Below are 12163 nucleotides of genomic sequence, written 5' to 3'. Positions count from 1 at the left end.
AATTTTCTCCTATGAAACACTCCCTTGAAACTTAATTATGATTATAATAAATTTTGGATAATAATACTATCATTAGCTCACATTAACTAGTTACGTTACCTGCCATTCACGCTAACACGAAGACTTTTAACAAAAAAAAATCTTACACCAGAATCAATTGTCTTGTATGGAACAATACTGGTTGTAGCAAACTAAGAAAGAAATGTTATAAAATAAAAGGAAAATGTGGAAAATAGTGAGGGTGAATGATTGAAAACTAAAATTACCTCAACATTTCACCGAAGCTAATGAGGATATGCTCAAAGGCAGAAACAGAGAGTAGCAGACTACTACAAGTATGGGGCACTGTGGCATTGCAAGGAAAGGAAGCAGTGGCAGTAAGGTGAAAGTTGAGTGGATCCCACAGCAGCATGAGCATGAGGACCACTCTCATGAATCTGACCCAACACTCCAATCCCAATCTAACCCTTCTTCCTTCTTTTAACCCCAAAAGGGACCACAGGAACAGTTCCGCGTGACCTCTCTGCAACCAAACCAATGCTTCAGCCGCCAGCACCTCATCACTGTTCTGTTCGATCCTAGCCCCACCTCTTAACCTCATTCATTCACCTTTGGCCCGCACTCCTAAATCTTCTGCAGTACTATGTTGTGGTCCATGAAACCTCGTTAGGACATGTGTCGTTCCTGGGTGCTCACGTCGCTGTCGGGTTGGGTAGTGCCCAGCCCACACCACTGCCACTCCCCTCATACGTCGTTTTGGGGTTTTGGGTCCGCTGGGAATAAAGGATAGTAAGACTCTTTGTGCCATTATTAAAATATTAATTGCTTCCACTCATTTTATTTTTTTAATTACTCTTTTTTTTTTTTAAATTATTTTAATCTTCTCGATTCCTTTTTAAAATTATATCTAATATAATATATTTTATTAAAAACTGTACTCATTAATGATATTATAAAATATCATATCAACAAAATTGTTAAATAATTAATACTAAAAATTTATAGGAATTAAAAGAAAAAATAACATTAATAAATTTTAAAAAAATATTTCAATTCTAAATTAAATATTTAAATATGAAATAAATCTAGGTAAAAATTACAAATTTTGAGTTTAATTTATTTTTTTGTTATATGCTATAATTATTAAGGTCTATTCTGGCCTAGTCTAAAAGCTTACTGACAGGACCTAATTTATTTGAAGGATTTCTAATGGTGGTATTATGATCTTATGTTTCTGTATATTCCCACCATGAAGTTGACCCATGATGCTCTAAAATTTTGTTGAGAATTTGTTCCTTCTACATACGGAGCTATGTAGTTAAATACACATTAATATTTTTCACTGAAATAAGTTTTACTTATTTAAAATATTTATCCTTGGCCTAACTCACTTAAAGGCCTATAATAGTGAAATATGTAAGGTGTATTCTCAAGTTTGACTTAAAAAAAAAATGGCTGTTAATAAATAAATAAAAAATTAGACTTAAACTTTGTAATTGTGAATCAAACAATAATAAGCCTAGCTTATGTCAGTATGTAGGTACCCTTAAATGTTCATTTTTCATGTCAAATTTTTTTACATGTCTATTCACATAAGCATTCTTTTTATAATAAATATTTAACTTCATACATCCTTTTTAATGGATGCAAATATTATTTTTTTCTTTTTTTTTTACTTTATGAAATATATATATATATATATATATGATTAATTATCAAAGAGTATTTCTTATTAAATACAAAAACAATCTTCTATCAAAATTTAATAAATATTAAATAAATGTATATATCCTCTTAACTTAACATGACAGTACATTATTAATGTGATATATTTTGATAATATAACATTTAATAATTTTGTTAATTACTAAAGTGACACTTGTTAATGTTAGTAATAATTAGTTACATTAGGAATCAAGTAAAAACAAATCAAACATGTTTTAAATAAAGAAAAAATTACAAGAATTAAAATAAAAATTAGAAAAACTAAAATTATATTTAAGTTTTTTTTTATGTATCTTTTTATCGAGACAAATTTGTTTGATACAACTTTAAATGTAAACACTTTTTCGTAACGACTTCAAACTTAATTTGATTTTGAAAGACTAAGGATATGTTTAATTCACCTTGTGGTCTGTTGTAACACATGTTTGTCCAAATAAATTTAGTTTGATCATATGTTAGATTTTCCTCAAAAGTATGTTTGCAGACTTATATTTAATCTGAACCCAAGTTTAATTCATATTATTTTTCTTCTACTTTGCGTTGCTCCTCTACCTTCAAGTCTTGGATTGCTCACTAGTCTCGCGCCAATACCTACGATACACCTAACATCACTTTTTTTTTTTGGTTATGCCTAACATGACCTATTGCCACCCTATTTTGTGCCCTAAACATGACCTAGAACCTTTTGTGACCGTCCTTATTTTTTTTTTAGTATTTTGTGCAGTACGAAAACAAAGGTATAGGAGAGTTAGGATTTAGGACCGATTCATCTCTTCTTAAAAGTCCGCATCTTTGAATTAAAATTTAATTTTCCCGTCAAACAGTAAAACCGATTTTTTGTCCCTATTTTTTTTTTAAAGATATCTTCGACTATCCACCAAGAAGAATACGAAGACAACACGTCGGCAGGGTGTGTTGTGTCCTCTCGCGGAACCATATCTTATTCTTAATATATTTATGAAACAGGAGGCGAAAGGCGAAACATTAGTAAAGAATGCAAATAGGATTATTTTAATGGCATGATTAAAGAATTAATAATAATAATGTCATTATTAGGTGCCTCCAACATCATTGATCGAGCCTTGTCTTATTACACGAAAAATCTCCAATAAGGTGGCACCACAAATCCCTCCACGTTATCACCAATCCCACCCTCCGATCCCTTCCTATTCCCCTCGATCTTCGTGTCAACTCTTCAAAAAGTCTTTCCCCCATAAAAAACCCTTTCCCCCCTCACTCTGATTCTCCAATCCGCGAAATCAAATTAAATGCAGTGAGTGAGAGGTAGAGAGAGAGAGAGAAAACGTGCTTAATTAATCGAGTAATTAATTAAGCAGCGCAGGAAATGGCGTTTCATGAGCATCTACCGCACGAAATCACGTTTCAGGCGTTCGCGGAGGAGCAGCAGTTAGGTCAGAGCAGGGACATGCAGCGGCTGTTGCCGCTCTCCGGCGGGGCGCCGACGTGGCTGAACGGCGGGAGCGTCCGGCAGCAGAATTTCCTCCACCTGCAGCCGGAGTCGGTGGGGGCGCAGCAAAACGACGACGTTCGGGGGGGCATGGATCGGAACCGGACGGAGAGCAACTCGGAAGCGGACGATTTGGCGGAATACAAAGCAGACATTCTGAGACACCCACTTTACGATCAGCTCCTTTCCGCTCACGTCTCCTGTTTGAGGATCGCCACCCCCGTTGACCAGCTTCCGAGGATCGACGCTCAGCTTCAGCAGTCGCAGCGCGTCGTTGACAAATACTCTGCACTCGGAAACGCCGTCGTTGATGACAAGGACCTTGATCAATTCATGGTTTGCTTTCTCCAAAACCTATTACTATTATTATAATTAATTTCCTTCGTTATAATAAACTTTATCATCCATCATACATCATACATCATTATTCTATGTCAATCCTATTCCATGATTAATGTCCGCTACTTTAATTCACTTTCCAAGGAGTTAAATCATTTGATCTAAGGGCGTGCTAGCTTGTTTCCTTTCGCTTGTCTTGTCGTTTCTCTTTTCCAAACTCTCAACTACTAGCTGCTTTCTTGTGCTTTCACAAATGTCGTTTAATCTACCTCTCCCTGCGTTTTATTAAAGAATTGTACTATTTTAATCCACCACTTGTTGTTCTAGATATAACATTAATCATTTTTTTTTGCTGGTTTCTTTTTATTGCTTTATTTTTTTTAATGAAATTTATTTACAAGTATAAATGCTCTTTCATAAATGGCAAAGGTCAATTCGTGTGTATTTTTTTATTATATTTTTATTATTATTTGGCTAAGCTTAGAGGACCTGATTTTCCGGAATTTGTTGTTTACCGTTTGAATAAAATAAAAGAAAGGACACTGTGTGTCGATTGCAGTAGAACAGTTACACGCTTGTAGGTTGTGCTAGGAGCAGAATTCATGAAATGGACAAAAAACGAGGGAGAGAGAGTGGAAAAAGTAATACAGTAGTAGTGTTTCTTTTACGTGTTGGAACGGACGGTGGTACGGCTAGTGAGTAAATGAATCCGAATTGTTCTGGTGTAGTATTGAAATAACGCTATTCAAGGGTGCGTGATTGTGCTTCCTTTAATTCAGAGAGTGTTTTTTTCCTTCTAGAATCTTAACGTGCCTTAACATAATCTTTCCACTTCTTCCATACATGTTTCACTTCTTTATTCTTTTTGGGTGAAACTTAATGTGGTGGTTATGAGTTCTTGAATTCTTGGAGATTATGTTCTCACACATACTGTACCAACTTGAAGGAGTTGCAGACAAGTTTTGTCGACCGTTTACCCCTCGTATACGCTACTTGTTTTTGCCCAACTACAATAATGAAGGAATGGGACCTAACTCGTTATTGTAGTTGTCCTCCAGTGGATAGCAGTTGGCGTATTTATTTATTATTATCGCATATATCAATCGAGGTGTATTCATTTCCAGTGTTCAATATTGAAACTTGATAGTCACTTCACACAGAAAGAGAAGCAAAGAGTGTTAAAAAGTTTTCAATATTTTATTAATGCATGTTCTAGCTTGCATTGACCGAGAAATCATGAACGATCAAACTAGTTTGTTACTAATAATATGTTTGAATATAAGAGAAAAAGAATGAAGAAAAATTAAGATAACTTTTTTCATACATTAAAAGTAGTATATGAAACTAATTTGTAGAAATTATTTTTTATTGGTGTTTTCAAATATTTATTTTTAACTTATGTATAAATTAATTTTAATTTATAAGAAAGTTTACTCTTTTTATTTATTTATTTATTTTATATATATATATATATATATATATATATATATATATATATATCAAAATACATCCCAAGTCACATCAAAATATATAACACAAGCTTTGTATGTTGAATTATAACTTATTCCATTTCCCTTCTTCTGAATGTTTTGGTTTGGATATTTATAGTTAGTTACCATATTATTGAGATTAGTTTGCATGACATATGTGCTTGATTTTGCATGAAGCTCCTTAATACACAAGTTCTGGTCATATATTGTTGTAGACGCATTATGTTATACTACTCTGTGCTTTCAAAGAACAATTGCAACAACATGTTCGTGTTCATGCCATGGAAGCTGTTATGGCTTGTTGGGAGCTCGAGCAATCGCTACAAAGCTTGACCGGTAGGTTTCAACTATCACAAAAATCGTAGTTTCTATCTTCCATGTTATTGTATCATAAATTACGACCCCCATTTGCAAGTAACAAATTTATTTCTGAATCAGCATATCAGACAACAACTTCCTACTTCTTTCTTTATTAAACAAACGGGCTCATTAAATTTAATGTTCAAGAACTTAATTTAATTTATCCAACGGGCGGCAGGAGAGAGAGGCAGGTTTCAGTATATATAAAGATAATGTTATTCCATGCATAAAAGTTAGTTGAGAGAGTTAATTAAAATCAAATATCAAAGAAAGAAATTTGCAGTGAATAAAAATTTGGAAAAAAAAAAAAACCTTCATATTGTAAGTAAAGATAATTATAAATGTTGCTTAAGCTTTTAGGAAAGTTTTTAAAACTAACCAATAGTTGAACTAGTGAAAGTAAAGATTAAAGTTTTAATAATTTAATCTCAAAATAAATAGGTAATAATTAAATAATATTTTAACTTTTCATATATAATATACTATAATTGGTAATATTAAGTAAAAAGTATACATACCAACGTATCTTTAGTTCGAATAGAATTGGACATAACATCAAATCTTTTAAGAAAAAATATTTTAGCCTTATAGATGAAAAATGATTATATATTTTGTACTAATAAGATGTTAATCATAAAAATAGATAAAAAAAAAATCTAAACATAATCCTAATTTCAGCTTATGTTTAATATTGTCCAAAAATTTTGTTATTTTTGTTATCCATATTACTAATTAGGATACTAATTTTTATAAAAAAAATCTATTTAATTATTTTTAATCAAAATTTCTCACCTTCTAACTAAGTTTTTATTTTTTCATCCACAAGAATAAAAGAACACAGCCCAATTCTATATGGACCAACAACTTATTTGTACAAAAATATAAATACTTTTTTCAATTAAAATAAATAAAAAAAGTCTCTTTCCAACAAGTTGGTTCCAACTTGTTGCTTTTGTCTGGTTATATCCGATTTTAAATCAGTTTACTTGATTTTACACCAGTGCTTTGTAAATAAATTAGTCTGACATGTTCAAGTCTCAGTAGACGACTCTGATCGGTCAGTGCAGTCCGATTTTAACAACACAAGATTTTAAAGTATAAGGTCTACGCACTTTTTACGTTTCATTTGTTTGATGAGGAAAAAATTCATGAAAATGTGTAATCTTCATTTTATTATTTAAATAATGTGATGTTATGTGATAATAATAAAGAAAATTTGCAAATATACATTTCTTATCCTTTTTAAGATTTTAAGTAACTATTTTTAAGGTTTTTTCATCACAAGTTAATAAACCAGACAATGGACTGGGACAGTATCATTAAGACTTAAAAGCCTTATTATAAGGGTTTTCTCTGCAAGCTAGCGTCTTGACGAAGAGGAGTATATATAACATATATAATGCAGGAGTCATGTCATTGATCTTTGAGCTTTAGCTTTCCATTATTCACACGGGTATTAGTGATTATCAAGTGGGAAAGAATCAGTTACAGTAGTTTTATTAGTATGTATGCATAAAAACAAAAGACATACTTGCATGAATCGGGATACGACTAAAATATAAGATTTCCACTGTATTCATCGTCTTCCTCAGTAAAGATGGTGCTTGTGTGCAACCTCTTAGAGAAAGAAAAGTCTAGAAAGTAGAAACCATAGAATTCAATATATCATCTTTTCCATCATTATTATTCTGCATGTACGTGCATGCATACATAATAAATGGAAGATGATTTAAATTGAAGCTATATATGGTGCATGAACAGGTGTATCTCCCGGTGAAGGAACGGGTGCAACAATGTCCGATGATGAAGAAGACCAGGCTGAGAGTAATGCCAACTTATACGAAGGAAGCATGGATGGTGCTGATAGCCTCAGCTTTGGCCCTCTTGTTCCCACTGAGACCGAAAGATCCTTGATGGAGCGTGTGAGGCAGGAGTTGAAGCATGAGTTAAAACAGGTATATAGTTAGTTAAGAATATACAAACATCTTGTATGAGACATTTTGTCAAGAAATTATTTTATACAAGACTATGTGTGGTTTTGACTAATCTTTATATAACATATCGTTAATTATGTATCATGTAGAGATTAATTTAGATCATATAATCCTGTACCATGTAATATTTTCTTTATTTTTGCAAAGCACCAATGAGTGACTTTAATTACTTTAGTAACCTTTTGCTCTACCAGGGTTATAAGGACAAGATTGTGGACATAAGAGAAGAAATTCTACGAAAGAGAAGAGCGGGGAAGCTCCCAGGCGACACCACATCCCTTTTAAAAGCTTGGTGGCAGTCACATTCTAAATGGCCATATCCAACAGTAAGTTTAGACATTAACACCTGTGATTGCTTGTTAAAATATTTATATATATATATATATATATATATATATATATTTATACACCCTCATATGTATTTTAAAAGAATACGTACGTGATAGTAGCTAGATGAAGAAACTTGATTATATTACTATATTTGTGTCATGTCATATGTGGACCATCATCTTTTTCGACTTTTATATTTAAAAATTTTAGTGGCTATAACGATGAGGAGATAACTATGACTCAAGTCATGACATAAATTGAGTGGAACAGGATAAGATTATTGTCCCAATGTACCTAACGAAGGATTGATCTGCATTTATGTTGATGTTGCTGGGCATTTGTCTCTTCGATGACTGCTGATATTTTTAGTTGCACTCATGAATGTTGTTTCAGGAAGAAGACAAGGCAAGGTTGGTGCAGGAAACAGGCTTGCAATTAAAGCAGATAAATAACTGGTTCATAAATCAAAGGAAAAGGAATTGGCATACTAATCCTTCTTCTTCTAGTGGCTCTAAAAGCAAACGCAAGAGGTGGGTTTGTAGTTGCCTAGCCGCTTCTGTTTCCAAATAATGCATTATAAATTAATAATTATAATTGGAACTATATATTAAGATGCTGAATGTTATTTTGTGCGTAGTAGTGGTGCAGGTGAAACAAGTAACCAGAGCTTCATGTGAATGGACACCTGATTTAAACAAGGAAAAAAAATTATATATTGTTATTCTTCATTTTATGCAACAATATGGTGAGATTCGTATGACCAGCTAGAGCTTACAGTGAGAAGCATGGAACTGAAATGGAGGAATATGGATGCTAAAGCGTTATTTGTGATACCAACATTTACTTGGTTCATTTACAGAAATACCTAGTATTGTTGTATATGAGGCTGCTGAGTTGATACCTGATATATATTGTTGCATGCGCTATCTATTCGGTTCAATGGGTATCTATGAATGCATGCTGATACGTGTATTTGTAATGTACTACTATTACACTTCAAAGTTTTTGAAAGAAAAAAAAAACGTAGAATCGTTGCATGTGTTGCAAATTGATGATAAGTGTCGTAGATATGGTGCGTGGGGCGAACTGGCGATACACCCTTGTTCTTATAATCCGGTACCTAACCACCTAAAAAAATTAAATTTATTTTCAATTTTACAGATTTTTTTTAATATTAAACTAGTTATTCTAAAATTAAAGCATACTAAGTTCAGTACTTATAATTTAAGAAGGACTAATCTTGCACACGTATTTTAGTAATAAAGATCGGCTTTATACAAGTTTTTCTTTAAGGAGCTAATTTAATATAAAAAGCTTTTTTAACACAAATAAAAAAATGTTTGAGGATAAAAACTAATTCAATTTTCTTTTAGAGTTATTAGTATGGTTTAGTTCTAGATCGAGCTCATGCGCGCTCTTATAATTTTACAATAAACTCCCGAATTAAATGTTGCTAATAAGGGTTTGTAACGTTATGAGTAAAGAATTTTTCTAACAAACCCAACTCATAGGTTTTTCATGTAAAAATTAATATATATTTTTTAATAAAAATTATAGTTATTTTATAGAGTATTTTATGAATTTTTCTTTGCTAAAAATATTTTTAGTTGATTTTCTTTAATAAAAATATTTTTAAGGATTTTTCTTAACACATTTTTATTTTTATTTTAAATTGAATTTCAATATTTTAAAAATGATCAAGAATTAATATTTTTATGAATATCAACTTCTAAAAGTAATCTTGTATAATAATATAATCTAACTTTTATATATAAAGCATAATTGATAATTTTGTGCAAGGACCTTTTTATGAATTTTTCTTCAATGAGAGGGATTTTAGGATTCTTTTAACTTCATATCAAATTCAATTTTTATTTATCATAATTGTTAATAAATTAAATTTTAATATTTTCTTATAATAAATCAACTTCTACATATTAAATACGAACCCTTATAACTTTTTGAAAAAGAATGAGTACCGCTAGGATTTTCTTTGTGCCAAGGAATATTGGAAGTTGTTGAAACCTCTATATAGAGGGGGAGACACTAGTCGATCAAGTAAAACGTTCAAGAAAAAAGTTATGGGGAGCCCTCGTTATCCTCTCCGATACATGATCTCCTCAAGGAGGGTGTTATATGTCCTTGGAGTATGAAGGTGGTGATTGTTTCCTTCCTAAGTTCACTATTGCTGAATCAACCTTTGTGAAACTGTGCAAACCATTAAAAATAATGTATGGTGGTGAAGTTGTTGGGGAAGAGCATTGGTTTCATTACTATTCAGAGTAGGTTGCAAATGCTTTGAAATTACAAGGGGGTTTAGAAGTAATAGATATATCACATGGCTATTTCAGATGAAATTTGATCTTGATGTTGATAGAGAGCGTGTAATGCAAGGATGCCCATGGATGCTCTTTGATCATTACTTGACTATCAGACAATGATCACCAAAGTTTGTGGCCTCTAAGGCAAAGGAGGACACCCTTGTTTGGGTCTGCTTTCTAGGACTAGGCATGGTGTTTTATGATGAGAGCGTTCTTCTTACCATAGACTCAAAGATATAAAGGCCTATTAAGGTTAATCTCAACACCCTTAATATGACTAGAGGGAGGTTTGCTAGAGTTTATCTTTAAATTGACATCCATAAACCGGTGTTAAGCATGTTTAATCTCAACAACGTATGGTACAAAGTAGAATATGCAGGCTTGCATTTACTTTGTACCACGTGTGGTTGTTATGACCATGTCGCTCGTGTGTGTGTGTGATTCCTCCTATAGCGACGGAGAAGAGTGCCTAGGGTAGGGAGTCAATGGCAAAGGGTGGAGGTCTGTCAACATTGAGTGGAGATGGCAACGTTGATGAGAAGACAAAAGAGAAGAGTGATTACGAGATCTCAGATGTCTTGATGAATTTGCTACAACCGCATGGGGATTGGTTGATTGTGAAATGAAAATCATGAAAATAAAATAAAAACAAATTATTTACAACACAATTATGCATGTATTGGGGAAGGATAAATATTTTGAAAAGATAGGCATGAGAGAAAATATCTTAGTTGTTACGAATGGGTCCCTAACACTATCTAAAAAATATGAATAATCATGTGGGATCCAATGTTTAGATTATGTTGGCAAATAGGGTTAGGCCTAATAAAGGGGTGCACAAGGTCACGAGGAAAGAGAAGAAACAAGGTCATGTTGACGTAGATGATCCATGCATGCATGGGGCTGAGTTTTTGCCATCCCTAGGGACCATATTTAGAAAGGAAGATGCGACCTTTACTGTTGGTCAAATTTTAAAGAAGCCATCCTTAAAAGTTTTGAAGGAAGCAGTATACAACTTAAATAGCATTCCATGGGCATGGCTGATTAAAGATAGCAATCCTAAGGAGTTGCCCAACTTGGTTTTGTAAAAATGAAGAAAGTTGTTGGGGTAGACTCTATATCTAATAAATTGCAAATGAATTGAAATGCTTGTAGGAGTGCCCAACTATTGGGATGAAGTTGTGTATGGGCAATGTTAAGAATCGATAATACTCCAACGATGAAAGGATCAAAAGGTAGACAGACATTTAAGGGTTTGAAAAAACACTTATACACGAAAAATAGGCTTCATCGTTGTCTCCTTCCCAACACACTCAGTCTTCGGCCAATGGCCTTTGGACCTCCAATAAATCTCCCATGCTAAACTTCACAATATTGGTATGTTGGAGAAAATCTAGCAATGACTCATCTATAAATTTAGAAGGATACTCGAACACTTTGTCCAAGACCCAATCCAAATATTTGTGTGTCTCCATGACCAAACCGGCTATGGAGTTAGGTGCCAACATGAGATTCAGGTTATCGGCCAGTGGGTGGGTCACATCGATAGAGCCATCTTCTTTGTCCTCGACCCCATTATCTTCAATATCAAGGGATATCTTGACAGTTGGAGGAGGCTCAACCCTAACTGAAGTTATTAAAGCACTATGGGTCTCGACAAAGGAGGAAGAAATTGAGTTTTTAGAGATCATGATGAAAAGGAAAGATAAGATTAGGGATGGCATTGGGGCGGGTCGGGTACGAGTTTCATGATACCCATCCCTGTCCCCACGACTGATGGAAACTTGCTTGGAGAATCCGAATTGATGTGAATCCTCTTCAAGTTCCTCCCTAGATCTTTGGCTCCTTGATTCTTCCTAGGCTTGGTTAAGGTCTCCTAAGGAGGAGGAGGCCTTAAAACCACCACGGTTGGTGGAGAAACTCTCCCAAGAGGCGCCACTCCTTGTTGAAGAGATAAGCCCCTTCAATTCTCACCACACTCTTCTATGAAGGGATAAGAGAATTGGATGAACTCAAAGAGGTTTAGGGACTTTTGGAAGAGAGAAATCTGAACTCTATTCAGAATATACAATCTCAATTACATCAAAAGTGTTTTACAATGAAGGAAAAACAAAAATATAGGAGTAGGAAGCTTGG

At 33.4% G+C, this 12163-nt stretch overlaps 1 protein-coding gene across 2 annotated transcripts; it reads left to right on the top strand.

Annotated features, from left to right (window-relative positions):
• Positions 1-2835: 2835 nt before the first annotated feature.
• On the top strand, positions 2836-8754 carry LOC109792539 (homeobox protein knotted-1-like 13). Of its 2 annotated transcripts, none has more exons than XM_020351962.3 (6): positions 2836-3529; positions 5238-5358; positions 7144-7337; positions 7571-7702; positions 8100-8236; positions 8347-8754. In XM_020351962.3, the coding sequence occupies exons 1-6, from the start codon at positions 3071-3073 to the stop codon at positions 8381-8383; spliced, it is 1080 nt and encodes a 359-aa protein (XP_020207551.1). In that variant the 5' UTR covers positions 2836-3070; the 3' UTR covers positions 8384-8754. The 2 variants fall into 2 exon arrangements, with proteins under 2 accessions (XP_020207551.1, XP_020207550.1); XM_020351961.3 differs by having other exon boundaries at positions 2842-3529; positions 8344-8754.
• The last annotated feature ends 3409 nt before the right edge of the window (positions 8755-12163 follow it).

Source organism: Cajanus cajan, chromosome 2 (genome assembly GCF_000230855.2).
Source record: "Cajanus cajan strain Asha chromosome 2, NIPB_CcT2T_4, whole genome shotgun sequence".
NCBI lineage: Eukaryota > Viridiplantae > Streptophyta > Magnoliopsida > Fabales > Fabaceae > Cajanus > Cajanus cajan.
Note: the sequence above shows the minus strand (reverse complement) of the source record. Positions and strands in the feature narration are given on the sequence as shown.

Excerpts from the sequence above, each read along its gene's own strand:
- LOC109792539 (XM_020351961.3), top strand. The coding sequence starts at position 3,071 with ATGGCGTTTCATGAGCATCTACCGCACGAAATCACGTTTCAGGCGTTC. Across the intron at positions 3,530-5,237 it reads AGGACCTTGATCAATTCATG|ACGCATTATGTTATACTACT; the intron begins GTTTGCTTTCTC and ends ATATTGTTGTAG. Across the intron at positions 8,237-8,343 it reads TCTAAAAGCAAACGCAAGAG|TAGTGGTGCAGGTGAAACAA; the intron begins GTGGGTTTGTAG and ends TTTTGTGCGTAG.